Genomic DNA, 16,685 nt, shown 5'->3' with positions numbered 1-16,685 from the left:
TCCTCTCAGCATAGGGTCCAGGTAATGGGCATCTCTGCAGTGATGGGCGAGCATCTGCCAGGGGCCATGCAGGTGTATTTCCCCGAGGTGGTAATTTGGCTCTGCGTGTGGAAGGAACTAGGGAAAGAGGTAGCCGATGACCAAGGGCCTAGCAGTCCACTTTTTAAAAATAAGGGTGCCGGGCGTGGTGGCGCACGCTTATAATCCCCGTGCTTGGGAGGCCGAAACAGGAGGATCGCGCAGGTTTGAAGCCAGATTGCTGGGCATGGTGGCACACACCATGTACTCGGGAGGCTGAGATAGGAGGATCTTAACCCCCGTACTTGGGAGGCTGGGACAGGAGGATGGCAGGTTCGAGGACAGCCTCAGCAACTTAGACCCTGTTTCTAAACAACAAATAAAACAGGGCTGGGGGTGTGGCTCAGAAATAGAATACTCTTGGGTTCAATCCCTAGTACCCCCCCAAACACACACACACACACACACGTAATCATGAGTAGATTAGTCTTGAGTACATCCCATAGTTTCAATAGTTTCCCCCGGAGGGCAGTCGCTAATTTGTGAAGCACTCAAGATTACTTGGAAGGTGCAAAGTGGCATTTATTTTTCAGACCAGCCAGCAGAGTATCTTAATCTCATGAGTTCCTATTATTTGTTACTCTTTATCCTGGGCCACTTCTTGGGCACAGACTCCCCGGGCATGCCCAGCCACTTCCTGCTGGACAGCAGGTCCTTCTGCCCATCCCCGAGGGCGGAAGCCTGACCACACAGAGCTTCCCGAAGCTTCTGTTTAATGGCCTTGCCCAGCTCCAGGCTGTACCTCTTGGGGGTTCCAGAAGGATTCCACAGCATGGGCTCGACCACAGCGCGGTACAGAGCCTGGTAACCCGCTGTGGGGAGGCCGTGGATGGTCAGTGTGTCCGACACCTGCGCTCGCAGCGGGGCTGCAGGAAGCAGAGCGTGGCCCGTCCAGGTCGCTGTCCCACACGCCTGGGCCAGTGCTTGGGTGGCAGCCACGTGTTCGGCATATCTGTCCTCAAGATCTTGGCAGACTGCTACTTTTTTCTCCTTTGAACTCTCTTTGCTCTAGCCAGGAAGAAAGCAGAGAAGTCAAAACTAAAACTTGAGAAGCTCGGAACAATTATCTGGGATTTGTGTCTCCGAGTCCTGGTTACAGGAACACCAACGTTTGTCTAGCATGTTCTAGTTAACTGAATTTCTTTATGTGTACCACCGCGTGTGTTCCCTATGGCCCTGTTAGGTCAGCAGGAGCCAGCTTGAAAGGCAGGGAAATTGGTTGCTGAGGCTGGAAATTGGTTTGCCCAAGGCCACACAGAGAGGAGGTTAATAACAGCTGTCATCTATTGACTGCCACGGAGGATTCTAATTATTTACTCTGTGCCAGACTGTTCAAAAGCCTTTTGCATGTGTTAACGCATGCAATCTTTATGAAACCCTATAAGGGAGAAGCCATTACCCCCTCAATTTATATAAAAATCAAGAACCAAGCCAGGTATGGTGGCACAAACCCATAATCCCAGAACTTGGGAGGTTGAGACAGGAGGATCACAATTTGAGGCCAGCCTCAGCAATCTAGTGAGACCTTATTTCAAAACAAAAAATTAAAAGGGCCGGGCATGGTGGCACACACTTGTAATCTCAGCATTTGAGAGGCAGAGACCAGAGGATCGCAGTTCGTGGACAGCCTCAGCTACTTAGGCTCTTCGCAACTCAGTGAGACCCTGTTTCAAAATGAAGACTAAAAGTCAGGCATGGTGGCGCACGCTTGTAATCCCAGCACTTGGGAGGCTGAGACAGGAGGATCGCGCAGGTTCGAAGCCAGCCTCAGCTACTTAGGCTCTCAGCAACTTAGTGAGACCCTGTTTCCAAATAAAGTATAAAATAGGTCTGGGAGTATAGCCCGGAGGTAGAAAAGTCCCTGGGTTTTTTCCCCAAGTACTACAAAATAATAAATAAATATAGACTAAAAAATAAGGCTGGGGTGTCGCTCAGAGGTAGAATGCCCCTGGGTTCTATTCCCAGTACCGCAAAAAAAAAAAAAAAAAAAAAAGCCAGGCGTGGTGGCCCATGTTTGTCATCCCAGCATTTGGGAGGATGAGACCAGAGGATCACGGTTCACGGACAACCTTAGCTACTTAGTGAGGCCTTCTGCAACTCAGTGAGACCCGGTTTCAAAATAAAGAATAAAAAATAGGGCAGGGGGTGTAGCTCAGAGGTTGAATGCCCCTGGGTTCCATCCCCAGACCCACAAAAAAAAAAAAAAAGTTTTACCTGTGGTAGCACATGTCTTTAATTCCAGTACATGCAAGGCTGAGACAGGAGGATCACAGGTTCAAAGCCAGCCTCAGCAACTTAGTGAGACCCTACTACAAAATAAAAAAATGAAATAGGGTTGGGAGTTGTAGCTCAGAGGCAGGAGGTTCGATCCTGAGTACCACCAAAACAAACAGGGCTGGAGACAGCTCCTTGGTAGAACACTTTATCACCACTACAGCTGAATAAATAAATGCGCGGACCTAGATTTAGTGCTCTGTCCGCTCTTATCATGGGGCTCCCTCTCACCCCAGTCCTGTTTCAGTTTTAGAAATTTTTTCTCTTGGTATAAACCTCTTCTTGGGAGTACTTGGGAGGCTGAGACAGGAGGATCACAGCCTGAGCCACATAGCAAGACTTTGAGCAAACTAGTGAGATCCTGTTCTAAAAACAAAAGAATAAAATAAAATGAAATTGGGCTGGGGGCGTAGTTTGGAGGTAAAATGCCTGAGTTCAATCGTAAATAAAACTCTACAGCATTAAACATTCTCCTTCTTGACCTTTTTGCTCTCCCCACCCATCACATTTTCTTGTGTGTGTGTGTGTGTGGTGCTGGAGATGGAACCCAGGTGCATTCTACCTCCGAGCTACATCCCCAGCCTGATTTTGTATTCTTTTTTCTTTCTTTTTTTTTTTCTTTTTTGTGGTACTGGGGATGAAACCCAGGGACATTCTACCTCCAAGCAATGCTGCCTGCCCTATTTTTTATTCTTTATTTTGAAACAGGGTCTCACTGAGTTGCTGAGAGCCTCACTAAGTAGCTGAGGCTGGCTTCGAACCTGTGCAATCCTCCCGTCTCAGCCTCCCAAGTGCTGGGATTAGGCTCTGTATTCTTTATTTTTTATTTATTTATTTACTTATTTATTTATTTATTTATTTATTTTGTGGGTCTAGGGATGGAACCCAGGGGCACTCGACCTCTTAGCTACGCCCCCTGCCCTATTTTTTATTCTTTATTTTGAAACAGGATCTCTCTAAGTTGCAGAGGGCCTCACTAAGTAGCTGAGGCTGTCCCCGAACTGGGATCCTCCCATCTCAGCCTCCCGAATGCTGGGATTACAAGCATGCTGGGATTACAAGCGTGCGCCACCACGCCCCGGCTTGTATTCTTTATTTTGAAACAAGTTCTCACTAAGTTGTGGAGGGCCTCACTGAGTACCTGAGGCTGACCTCGGATCTGGATCCTCCTGTCTCCGCCTCTCAAGTACTGGGATTACAAGCGTGTGCCACCATGCCCGGCCCCACCCATCACATTCGCTCCGCCACTGGCCACGGCCTACCTCTCTGATGCTTCCTGCAGGCCTTCTGTGTCCGGGGGAAGCCGGCAGCTGCTCTGCTGACCGCCCGCTCTTGGATCCCATGGTGCTTCTCATCCTGGCCCGCTGGGTGGCTTTTGCTGTCGCATTGTCCCTGGGCTTAAGTCCCTTCAAGGGCTTTGCTTCTCCAAACTTGGAAGGTACTGGGCGGCCTTTATCCTTCAATTGCCTCCTGAGCACAAGCTTTACCAGGGAGAATGAAGTGGAAAGTGACGGGTTCTTCACCACTTCCCAGCAAGAGGTGGTACCTGGTGCCGGGCCCGGGATGTCCTGCTTCGCGCATGTTCTGGCGGTCCAGATGTTGGCGAGAGCTGGCGAGACCACATAGCAGTCCTGAAGCCTAGTGTTCAGTAAGATGGACTGTCGGAGCCTGTAGGTGGGGATGCTGGGGTCCTGTCTCACAAAGATGGGGTGCTTGAATTAGAAAGGAAGTAAAAGTCATCAAAAAGACCAGCTCCCAAGCAGAGACTAGAACGTCTACGTGGCAGCTAAGTATTAACATCTTTCCAGGGACCACTGCTCCGCCCCTTCCACACGGTCCTCAGGAAGCTCGCTCTGTCCTTACTCCAGCTCACCAAGACCTTTTTTATACCACATAAGGAAGATACAGATGGGATCTTTACAAAGTCAGTGATATTCAGACTTTCAGAGAACATAGCATGCTGGGGCAGGAAGCCGGAGGTCAGGGAGGGTTTGTTAGGAATGGAAGCCACGCCTGTGTGTGTGTGTGTGTGTGTGTGTGTGTGTGTGTGTGTGTGTGGTACTGGAGGTGGAACCCAAGGGCGTGCTACCTCCAAGCTACATCCTCAGCCATATTTTTTTTAAACAGGGTCTCCTTAGGTTGATGACGGTCTCACTACTTGCTGAGGCTGTCCTTGAACCTGCGATCCTCCCGTCTCAGCCTCCCAAGTACTGGGATGATGGGCATGCACCACCACGCCCGGCTCCTCCATCCAAGACTCCTTTATGAGCTGTCATCACTTCTCAACCACACTCCAGCCCCAAATGACAACACGTAAGGCCTGCCAGACCCCAAAGACACCTTCTAACCAGACTGCCAGGAGCCAAGGAAAGCCACTGAGAAGGGAAATTTCCCCTGGGGTCCACAAAGGCACAGCATAAATGAGGCTTGCTCCCGTTCTCTGGGACAAGAAAACCATTTGCCCTGATTAGAATCACACACTTAAAGAAACCTGGCATTCTAAGAAATGTCATCTATAAAAAAAATGAAATCACCTTACCATATTTCGGTTGCCTTAAACTTTATTTTAGCTAGCTTAGTAGGGGGAAGAAAGATCTATTTTCTTTTTTTTCTCTTGTTTTTTTTGTTTTGTTTAGTCTTAATATTTCTAGTCAGTCTCTCTCTGCCTCAGTCATGCACGGGCGAATTGCTGTTTGTTTGAATTTGGGCTTACATGCAGGCAGTTTTGAGCCTTTATCTCCAGTATTTGTGATGTCACCTTGGTTTGTGAGGTGGGTGTGGATGGGTGTTACATCATCAGGTTTTAGAGTTAAATTATCTTGGGAGAAGTTCTATTTTGTTATACTCACAGCCTCAGGAACTTCTGAAGTCTTCCTCTGACCCAGAATGACTTGAGTGAAGGTCTTAATGTTCTTAAGAAGCACGCTTGGCATGAACTATGCAGTCCAGACCGTGGACATGCTAGTGAGATGGACTCCTCCTCCTCCTCCTCCTCCTCCTCCTCCCCTCCTCCTCCCCCCCTCCTCCCCCTCCTCCTCCTTTTTTTCTTCTTCTTGTGGCACTAGGGATGGAACCCAGGAGCATTCTACCTCGGAGCTACACTCCCAGCCCTATTTTATTTTATTTTTATTTATTTTTTATTTTTTTATTTTTTTGCGGTCCTGGGGATGGAAGCCAGGGGCTTTCTACTTCCAAGCTAAACCCCAGCCCTATGTTTTATTCTTTATTTTTGAAACAAGGTCTCACCGAGTTGCGGAGGGCCTCACTAAGTAGCTGAGGCTGTCCGCGAACCGCGATCCTCCGGTCTCAGCCTCCCAAATGCTGGGATTACAAGCGTGCACCACCACGCCCGGCTCCTATTTTATTTTTTGTATTTTTTATTTTGAAACACAGGGTCTCACTAGGTTGCTGAGACTGTCCTCAAACGTGTGGTCCTCGTGTCTCAGCCTCCCAAGTACTGGGATTACAGGCATGTGCCACCACACCCAGCAAGACGGATCCTTATATGTGCAAAATGCCCTCCTCCATGCATATAAAGAAAGTACTGTTCATGTCTCAGAAAAAAACAGGCATGGTGGTGCACGCCTATGATCCCAGTATTTGGGAAGCCAAGACAAGAAGATGGCAGGTTTGAGACCAGCCTTAGCAACTTAGCAAGACTCTGTTTTGAAATAAAAAATAAAATAAATGGCTGAGGGTATTGCTCATAGGTAAAATGTCCCTGGGTTCAGCCAGGAGCAGTTGCACCTGCCTGTAATATCAGTCCATCAGGACATAAGAGGCTCAGACAGAAGGATGCTAAGTTTGTGGCCAGCCTCATCTAGTTAGTGAGGTCCTCCACAAGTACATACAACCCTGTTTCAAAATAAAGAAGAAGCTGGGCACGCTGGCCCCTATATGTAATCCCAGTACTTGGGCGGCAGAGACAGGAGGATCACAAGTTTGTGGCCAGCCTCAGCAACTTGTGGGGCCTCCACAACTTAGTGAAACCCTGTTTCAAAAGAAAGAATAAGGGCCGGGCGTGGTGGCGCACGCTTGTAATTCCTGTGCTTGGGAGGCAGAGGCAGGAGGATCGAGGCCAGCCGCGCTGGTTTAAGAGACCCTGTTTCAAAAATACAGAAAATAAGGTCTGGGAGTGTAGCCCAGAGGTAGAAGGGCTTCCAGGAACCCCAGTACCACCAAAAAAAAAAAGAAGAAGAAGAAGAATATAGGGCTGGGAGTATAGCTCAGAGATAGAATGCCCCTGGGTTCAATTCCCAACACCATAAATAAATAAATAAATAAATAAATAAATAAATAAATAAATAAATAAAACAGGGCTGGGGGTACAGCTTTGAGATAGAATGCCTCTTGATTCAATCCCCAGTACCACCAAGAAGGAGGAGGAGGAGGAAGAGGAGGAGGAGGAGGACGACGACGACGACTGTTCCTGGGTTCAATCTCCAGTACAAAAAAAAATATCAGAATAGCTGCCAATGTTAGGGACCAGAAATGAAAGAACGCGTTCCTGCAGCCCTGGGCATCTCTCCCTGGGTGTCTTTCCCAGGGAGCCTCCATGTTTTCTGGAATGTGGTTTTATTTTACATCCCATGGCAAATGCAGTAATTAGAGCCGTTCACAGCGTCAAGAGCTTGAACGGAGAACAAAGCGGCCTCTTCCTGGGAACTCTTGGGCAATACCTTGCTCCTTATCAGGTGCTGGCCCTGTTGGTGGTTTTGATTTTTTTTTTCAAACGCAAAATGCCAAAGGAGGCTCCCTCCCCCGGGGAAGGGGAGGAATGAAGGAAGAGCCGAGTGTGCAGCTGGCGGTGGCTCCTGGAATGGCTTGGCCGTCTGCGGATGCCCAGTGCTGTCCCCGAGGGGATCAAAGCCTACGGGCCGACCGACCGCAGGCTGCGGTCGCACCACCTCCGGCCACGGCAGCTGGACGCACAGAGCCCACGAGGACAATGGTGCCATTCATTGAACAGTCCTGGCCTCAGCTCGCAAGAGGTGGTCAGCTGCCGAGCAGGGCTCTGGAAAGGCTTTGCCTTTAGGAAGAGTCTGCGAATGTCCGGAGGCTGAGCAGGAAAGCATCCTTCCAAAACCAGGGAATCTTGGAGAGATGGCACCAGGCTCTTGGACTTCCTGGAAATTACCATCTGCATTCAATTCTGGGGTGGGGGAGGTACTAGGGATTGAACCCGGGGGCACTCTGCCACTGAGCTACACCCCCCAGCCCTTTTTTAATTTATTAATTCATTCACTTATTGCGGTACTGGGGATTAAACTCAGAGATGTTCTGCCTCTGAGCTATACCCCTGGCCCTGTTTTTGGTTTCTTTTTTTTTTTTTTTTTGGTGGTACTGGGGTTCCTGGAAACCCTTCTACTTCTGGGCTACACTCCCAAACCTATTTTTGTACTTTTTTATTTGGAAACAGGGTCTCTTAAGCCAGCACAGCTGGCTTCGAACCTGCCCTGCTCGATCTCCTGTCTCCGCCTCCCAAGCCGGGGCTTACAAGCTGCGCCACCACGCCCGGCACTGTTTTAGTTTTTTTATTTTGAAACCTGTGATCCTCCTGTCTCAGCCACCCAAGAACTGGAATTATAGGTGTGAGCCACCACGCCCAGTTTGACATGATTTCTGTTGATAATAATAATGCCCTTGATTATTATTATTAACAAGTGATTTTACTAATAAAAATGGTAAAATTTTATAATAAACAGAAATGTGTACTTTTTGTGTGTGTGTGGGTCTGGGGATGGAACCCAGAGCCATTTAACCTCCAAGCTACACCCCCTGCCCAATTTTTTATTCTTTATTTTGAAACTGGGTCTCACTGAGTTGCAGAGGGCCTCACTAAGTCGCTGAGGCTGTCTGCAAACCTGCAAACCGTGATCCTCCAGTCTCAGCCTCCCGAATGCTGGGATTACAAGCATGCCCACCACACCTGGCTCAAATACTATTTTGTTAACGTTGTTTATATTGTAGCTAGTTCACTCATCTAGCCCTCTCCGTGGGCCCTAGATATTATCTTTGTAACACAGCCTTCATATGCATTTATGGAGTGTATGAAGCCAAATAAGTAACGAGACTGTTGAACTTGGGGAATATATGTGATCTGAACTGGGTATTATACCCTTTCTTTCTTTGTGACCTATCTTTCTTTCTTTCTTTCTTTCTTTCTTTCCTTCTCTTTCTTGGTGCCAGGTATTGAACCCAGGAGCATTCTATCTCAGAGCTACACCCCCAGCCTTATTTTATTTTTATTCTGAAACAGGGTCTCACCAAGTTGCTGAGGACCTCCCTAAATTGCTGTGCCTGGCCTTAAACCTGCGATCCTCCCGTCTCTACCTTCTAAGTACTAGGATTACAGGTATTAGCTACACATGACTATGATATGTCGCCCCTAAATATTAAGTCCTATTAAGATAGAATTTAGCTGGGCAAGTCAGGTATGGTGGCGCATGCTTGTAATCTCAGCATTCGGGAGGCTGAGACAGGAGGATCACGGTTCGCGGACAGCCTCAGCTATTTAGTGAGGCCCTCTGCAACTCAGTGAGACCCGGTTTCAAAATAAAGAATAAAAAATAGGGCTGGGGGTGGGTGTAGCTCAGAGGTCAAATGCCCCTTGATTCAATTCCTAGTATAGAAAAAAAAAAAGAATTATAATCAGGATGGCCAGGTGTGGTGACACATATCTGTAGTCCCAGACCTTGGGAGGTTGAGACATAAGGATCACAGATTTGAGGACAGCCTCAGCAAGCAGTAAGACCCTCATCAACCTAGCAAGACCCTGTTTCAAAATAAAAATAGGATTGGTGGTATAGCGCGAAGGTAGAATGCCCCTGGGTTCAACCCCTAATACCACAAAAATAAAAATAAAAACAGTCATCCAGGAAGCCTCTGGTCTGGAGTCCTGAAACCGTGGGAAGAGTTACCATCCTTGGTGCCGACATTCTGTCCAGTGACCTTGGAACTGAGACAGTCAGGCTTCCATGTCGCTGAAAGGCTGTTTCTCCATGTGAGGTTTCTATGAAGCTTTTATTTTGGGGTGGGGGGGGACTAGGGATTGAACCCAGTGGTGTTCTACCTCTGAGTTACAATCCCAGCCCTTTTTTTTTTTTTCCTTTTGAAATGGGGTCTTGCTTTGCTGAGAATCTCACTACTTGTTGAGGCTGTCCTTGAACCTGTGATCCTCCTGTCTCAGCCTCCCAGGTCTGGCATCACAGACACAAGCCACCATGCCCAGCTCTATGAAGCTTTTTTTTTTTTTTTTTGCAGTACTGAGGATGGTATTCTACCTCCGAGCGACACCCCCAGCCCTAGTTTTTCGTCTTTATTTCGAAACAGCCTTACTGAGTGCAAAGGGCCTCACTAAGTAGCCGAGGCTGGCCAAGAACCAGGATCTTCTTGTCTCCCGAATGCTGAGATTAAAGCGTGAGTCACCACGCCCAGCTTCTCTGAAGCTTTTGAATTTGGTTCTGCTGAGCTCAGTCTACATAACCTTGATTTTTCCACCCATCTTTTGGAACTGCGTTCTTGACGTATCTTAAATCAGTGCTTCTATTTGGAAACGCATCTGCCCATCTTTGATGTGTAGCCAAGTTCTTTTCGTAGTATTTTTAGCTCCTATAATCTTTCTTTTCTCTTTCCTTTTTTCTTTTCAGTGTACCTTAGCTCTTGTTCTCTTTCTGGAGGCTCAGCTAATCAAGAAGTTGAGCCCAGCATGGTAGGGCAGGCCTGTAATCACAGGCCTGGGGAGGCTGAGACAGGAGGATCACAGATTCAAAGCAACTTAGTGAGATCCTGTTTCCAAATAAAAAGAATAAAAGGGGTTAGGGGTGTAGCTCTTGAGTAGAACCCCTCCACAAAGAAGAAGAGGAAGAAGAAGAAAGAGGAGGAGGAAGAGGAGGAGGAGGAGAGAAGAAAGAGAGAAGAGTTGTTGGGCTCCCCTTTTTTTTTCAGTACTGGGGATGGAACCCAGGGGCATTCTACCTCCAAGCAACACCCTCAACCCTTTTTTTTTATTCTTTATTTTGAAACACGGTCTCACTGAGTTGCAAAGGGCCTCACTAGGTAAGTAGTAGCTGAGGCTGTCCGCGAACCATGATCCCCCTCTCTCAGCCTCCCAAATGCTGGGATTAAGAGCGTGAGCCACCACCCCCGGCTGTTGGGCCCATTTCTGTGAATTCTTACCTCCCCCTTTTGTAGCCCCACCCTGCAACTCCCAGTGGAATCACTGTTTCTCAGTGCCTCAGAAGATGTTCTTGTTAACATCCCAACAGCAAACTCCCGCGCCCACGTGGGAACATATCTGAGGTTTTTGATGCAGAAAAGAACTTGGGAAAGAGAGAAAATGTGAAAAGATTCCTGAGCTATGATGCGGACTCCGGGGGCCAGTGATTCGGACCACATGTGCTGAATGTCGCCAGTCTCCCCGTCCTCCTCATCCTCCCGGTCCTCCCCGTCCTCCCTGCCTTGCTCCCCGCCCCTGGCTCCCTTCCCTCACTTCCCACCCGAGCATGCCCAGCTGGAAGCCGTGCCGACACCTAGCGTTCACTGTATTCCAGACCAGATCCGTCGTCCTCCCTTGTCCCCACTTTGTTCTCCCAAACTTTCCAGCACTAGACGCCTGAGACAGAAACCTGGGACACAGGATCAATAACCATATGTTGCTGAGCCAAACCTGAGTTCGAAGGGAAATCAAGACTATGAATCTCCTTCCCCCACCCCATCCTAGGGATCAAACCCAGGGTAATTCTATTTCTGAGCTGTACCCCCAGCTCTTTTTGCTTTTAACAAAGGTCTTGCTAAGTTGTTAAAGCTGGTCTCAAACCCATGACTCCCCTGTGTCAATACTAGGATTACAGGTGTGTGGCACCACCACGCCAGCTTCTCCTTTTTTTTTTTTTTTTTTTATTGTGGTACTGGGGGTGGAACCCAGGGGCTTTTCTACCTCCGTTTACACTCCCAGACCTATTTTATACTTCATTTGGAAACAGGGTCTCACTAAGTTTCCGAGAGCCTCACTCAGTAGCTGAGGCTGGCTTCGAACCTATGCGATCCTCCTGCCTCAGCCTCCCAAGCGCGGGGATGACAAGCGTGCGTCACCACGCCCGGCTTCCCTTTTACATGTTTAGCCGGAGTTAATATTCACTTTTCTACCCTAATCCCAACCGTGGACCACGCAATATGTTGGTGACAGAGCCCTGTAAAGATGGGGAGAGATTCACCGTGGTGTGCAGCAAGCCTGGAGCCCCCTGCCTAGGTCAGAGCCCACCCCACCACCAGGTAAAGTGGGCAAGATATTTAAGCCTCTGTATATGGGGGTGGGAGGTGGAAGGGTGCTTCTCTCCTAAAGCTACTAGAAATATATAGTTTAACCAGAGTTAAATTGTGCAGTGCTGAGTAAAATCCTCAGCACATGTTCACTATTGTTATTGTTATTATTATTATTATCATCGTGTGTGTGTGTGTGTGTGTGTGTGTGTGTGTGTGTGTGTTACTGGGGATGGAACCCAGGGGTCTTCTACCTCTGGGCTATAACCTCAGACCTATTTTTTTGTGTGTATGTGTGGTACTGGGGATGGAACCCAGGGGCATTCAACCTCCAAGCTACACCCCCAGCCCTATTTTTTATTCTTTATTTTGAAACACGGTCTCACTGAGTTGTGAAGGGCCTCATTAAGTAGCCGAAGCTGTCTGCAAATTGCAATTTTTCAGTCTCAGACTTCTGAATGCTGGGATTACAAGCGTACGCCACCACGCCCAGCTCCCAGGCCTTTTTTTTTTTTTTTTTTTTTTTTTTTGCGAATCTGGGGATGGAACCCAGGGGCATTCAACCTCCAAGCTACACCCCCTGCTCTATTTTTTATTCTTTATTTTGAAACAGGGTCTCACTAAGTTGCAGAGGGCCTCACTGAGTTGCAGAGGGCCACACTAAGGCTGTCCGCGAACCGCGATCCTCCTGACTCAGCCTCCTGAATACTGAGATTGCAAGTGTGCACCACCAAGCCCAGCTCCCAGGCCTATTTTTTTAAAACATATATTTTATTTGGAAACAGAGCCTCACTAAGTAGCTTCAACCCTTTGTGGTCCTCCTGTCTCAGCCTCCCAAGACAGGCATGTGCCACCAGGCCGCCTGCTGTTGCCCCTGTAACCGCCCAGTGCGCTCTCCATAACGCAGCTGTCCTTCAGGCAGAAGCACCCCAAGTGGAGGGTCCAGCATGCTGGACTGACCCCAACTCCACCACCTTGGGGCTCTCAGCTTCTTGGTACCTGCTCCCTGGAGCAGGACAGACAGACACCAACACCTTCTAGTAGCCCACAGGCCGCAGTTAATGTCCTCACTCTTTCCATGAAATAAAGCTGCTAAACACCCCAGGCATGTGAGGCATTGAAATGAATATCTCAGGCTGCTCCCGCCAGAGGCCAGGACCACATGGCTGAGTGAAAGACCTTGAGCTCTTAAGCGCCATGACCTGTACACACTGGCTGTATTTTTAGCCTCCTGTGCACTATTTCCATCACCTGTGCCTGGCTTGAAACTGGACAAGAGAAGATGGGGGTGGGGAAGCCTAGAGGGATGCCTCCTCCTCCTTCTCCTCCTCCTCTTCTTCTCCTAGTGGTTTGGGGATTGAACTCAGGGGCATTCTACCTCCAGGCTACACCCCCAGCCCTTTTTATTTGTTTTGATTGGAAATAGGGTCCTGTCTAGATTGGTGCAAGTCTCACTCCTGAGGCTGTCCTTGAACCTGCAATCCTCCTGTCTCAGCCTCCCAAGGACCTGGATTACAGGCATATACCACCACACCGAGCAGCTGCTCCTCCTCCTCTTCTCCTCCTCCTCCTCTTCCTCCTCCTCCTCCATTTTTAGGTACTGAGTGAGGATTGAACCCATGGGGGTTCTACTTCTGAGCGAATCACCTAGCCCTATTTGTTTTTGAAGCAGGGTCTAAGTTACCTTGAACTACTTATCCTCCATCAGCCTCCCAAGTAGTGTGGGGTTGCTTCTCAGGCAGCCCGAGGCAGCAGGACCTCACCCCTTGCTGAGCCCGTAGGGGTGCACCGCCTGCGTGGCCATGCCGGTCCCAAAGCCCGGGAGGCCCTACGTGTGCTTCAGTGCGCTGCTGTGAATCTCTTGAAATCGTTAATAAGTTTGAACAGAGGACGCGGTGTTTTCACTTCTCACTGGGCCTAGCAAATTACTCAGCGGGTCCTCGTTGTACGCAAGGGGGAGAGAAAGCCTAATGCAGGCTGGAGGGGCCGAGGCCAGCCCAGCAGGCCCGCCTTCCTCCAGGGGGCAGGGCAGCCCCAAGCTACAGCCGGGAGGCCGGGATGGCCAGCGGACGTCCAGCATCGGGGTCCCGAATGGAGTGCGGCTGGGGCTGGGGGACTGGGGGGCTGGGGGGCTGGCTTTGCCCCGCACTCCAGCCAGGAGCCCGGAGGACTCAGGAACTCGGGAAAGGCAGCGAAACAAAAGACCCGACAAGATTCTTCTTGCCAAGCGCTGGGTCCCGTGGGTGGGGAGGGGCGACCCCAGGCCTGGAGGCCGCGCCCCGGGAGCAGGTGTGCGCGTGGGGGGTGGGGGGCGCGGGCGGGAGGCGGGCGGGCCCTGGGCGCGGCGAGCGGGCACCCCAGGGCAGGTGCCCGCCCCCACCCCCCCGCCGGGCGCAGGCCCGCACTTGCCAGCCGGGCCGGGACTTGAAAGCGCCCGGGCCGCCCCAACCTGCCCCGCCGGCGTTGGCGTGGGGTTTTAGGCGGGAGCGGTAGGAAAATCCCCTCCGCCTGGGGGAGCGCAGGGGAGGGGGTCGGGTGCGGCTGGGGAAGCCCTGGGGCCCGGAGTGGGCATCGCAGCCCGTTCATCCAGGGGCCTTCGCCATGGGCAAGCCACCTGCGCCTCTGTTTCCTATTTTGCAGATGGCTGGTGCCCGGACAGATCAGGAAATGTGTCCTAGTTGACACAATGTGTGATGGCGTCCTGAACCCGGGCTCAGCACGCTGCTTCCTTTGTGGTCGCGAGACTGGGCACCGAGAAAGAAACCCCATGCGCGCAGGTCCCCTACCGCCAGAGCTGGGTGGGGGCGCACGCCTGCAATACAGTGCGAGGAGGCCGAGGCAGGAGGATCGCGGTTCGCGGACAGCCTCAGCTACTTAGTGAGGCCCTGGGCAACTCAGTGAGACCCTGTTTCAAAATAAAATAGGGCTGCGGGGTGTGGCTCCGAGGTGGAGTCAGGAGGCTGGTCTCCACAATTTAGTAAGACTCTCAGCAACTTAGACCCTTTTCAAAATAATAAAATAAAATAAAAAGGCCGGCGTGGTGGTGCACGCTTGTAATCCCAGCATTCCGGAGGCTGGGACGGGAGGATCCCCGTTCGCGGACAGCCTCAGCTACTAAGCGAGGCCCTTCGCAACTGAGACCCTGATTCGAAATTAGAAAGAATTAAAAAAAAAAAAAATAGGGCTAGGGGTGTCGCTCGGATGTAGAATACTCCTGGGTTCCATCTCTGGTACTGCAAAATAAACAAATAAATAAATAGGGCTGGAGGTGTTGCTCAGAGGTAGAATGCCCTTGGGTTCAATCCCCAGTACAAAACAAAACAAAAAAAGCCCACTAAATTAGATAATGCATAGTAACTTTGTGTATGTGGTACTGGGGATTGAATCCATTATAACTGATATTATTGTTATAATTATTCTGGGGATAGAACCCAGGGGCATTCTCCCTCGGAGTTACGCCCCCAGCCCCTTTTATTTTATTTTTGTTTGCTTGTTTTTGCAGAACTGGGGATCGGACAACCCAGGGGTATTCTATCTCTGAGCCCCACCCCACCCAGCCCTATGTTTTATTCTTTTTTATTTTTTATTTTCAGTACTGGGGTAGGAGCCCAGGGGCATTCTACCTCCGAGCTAAGCCTCCAGCCTACTTTTTATTGTTTCTTTTGACACAGGGCCTCACTAAGTAGCTGAGGCTGTCTGTCCTGTCTCAGCCTCCCAAATGCTGGGATGACAAGCGTGCGCCCGGCTCTTATTCTTTATTTCTGAGCAGCTCTCACTGAGTTGCGGAGGGCCTCACTAAGCAGCGGAGGCTGCCTTCGAACGTGCGATCCTCCTGTCTCAGTCGGCCAAGTCCTGGGATTAAAGTTGGGCCAGCACACTAAACTCTAAGACAATCGCGATGGGGGGTCGGTGCTACCATCGCCCCCCTTTAACAGAAGAGGACATTTGAGGCCGAGTTGTATTTCCTTTGAGCCCGCACGCGGCCTTGCAGGGAGGTCACGGGGTGGGACGCGAACCGGGGACCCTTCCGTGAGCCGCCCCAAGCGGGGAAACGCGGCCTTGCAGCCGCTGCCCCGGAGACTGCCCACGTGCTGGCCATCCCCGCGTGGGACCGCGCCGGGCCCTGACTCCGCCCCTCACCTGCTGGCCACGCCCCGCGGCCTGGGGGCGGGGCTTCGGGGGCGGGGCGCGCCGTGGCTCCGCCCCTCGGGCCGGGCGGGCGGGCGGGCGGGCCGGGGCGGGGCCGCGCTCCGGGCTCCCGCTCCCATGGCCGCCCCCGGCTGCCGGCGCTGCCCCCTCTCCCCCGGGCCGCGCCCCGGGGCCCCGCACTGACGGCCCATGGCGCCGCCCGCCGCCCGCCTGGCCCTGCTCTCCGCCGCCGCGCTCGCGCTGGCCGCCCGGCCCGCGCCCGGCCCCGGCCCCCGCCCCGGTGAGTGAGCGAGCGACCCCGGGACCCCCGCCCGGGCCCCGCCCGAGCCCCCCACGCCCGGGAGGGGCTCGGCCCGGGGCCCCCGCCGCCCACCCGCCCACCCTCCAGCTCGGCGGGGACCCCCGCAGCGAGAGGGGCGGGGGGGGCGCCCAGCAGGACGCCGGCCCGCAGCCCGCGGACAGGTGCCCGCTGCCCAGGCCACGGCCGGCGGGCTCTCGAGGTGGCCTGCGATGGCAGCCGGGCTGGCTGCGCCCAGCCCACCCTCCCCAAGCGGAGGAGCCGCCCGAGGGCCCCGCAGGTTGCTTGGGTGCTGGCCTGGGTGAAAAGGGCCGGGAAGGGTTTATTGCGGGTCCGCCTGAGGGGGGGAGAAGGTTACTGGGCTCCCCAGCCAAAGTCGGAGACTGTGATTCTTTGGAAAGACAGGATTTCGCTGGTGAAAGCAAACTCGGCGCGGATGAGTGGAGACAGCCTTGCTTTCATTTCTCTGGGCCTCCGTTTCCTCGTCTGTAACGGGGTGGGGGGTGAGTACTCTCAGGCAGGGTCTCGTGAAGATTAAATGGTATACTACTGTAGGTAGCACACCCACATATAGGCGGCAGTCGGTAAGCTACTTTAATAATATGTTTTATAGTGCCTCGCAGTC

The 16,685-nt window shown here is 51.6% G+C and overlaps 2 protein-coding genes across 3 annotated transcripts in view; one reads left to right on the top strand and one right to left on the bottom strand.

Annotated features, from left to right (window-relative positions):
* Positions 1 to 648: 648 nt before the first annotated feature.
* Positions 649 to 15,953, bottom strand: LOC308278165 (uncharacterized protein C22orf31; the record flags this gene model as incomplete). Its single annotated transcript, XM_080717791.1, has 4 exons — positions 649 to 1,086; positions 3,615 to 4,064; positions 14,019 to 14,121; positions 15,754 to 15,953. 4 exons carry the CDS (start codon positions 15,951 to 15,953, stop codon positions 649 to 651), a joined length of 1,191 nt encoding a protein of 396 aa, XP_080573917.1.
* KREMEN1 (kringle containing transmembrane protein 1) overlaps positions 15,952 to 16,685 on the top strand; it is a gene marked incomplete at both ends in the record, with an annotated part of 65,011 nt that continues 64,277 nt past the window's right edge. For both annotated transcript variants that reach the window (XM_080717739.1, XM_080717738.1), the window contains one exon: positions 15,952 to 16,042. In XM_080717739.1, the coding sequence (XP_080573865.1) occupies positions 15,952 to 16,042 (91 nt within the window). The remainder of the gene's footprint in view (positions 16,043 to 16,685) is intronic.

Source organism: Muscardinus avellanarius (assembly GCF_963383645.1).
Source record: "Muscardinus avellanarius genome assembly, chromosome: 21".
In the NCBI taxonomy this organism is placed as follows: Eukaryota; Metazoa; Chordata; class Mammalia; order Rodentia; family Gliridae; genus Muscardinus; species Muscardinus avellanarius.
This window is presented reverse-complemented; position numbering and strand designations above follow the sequence as displayed.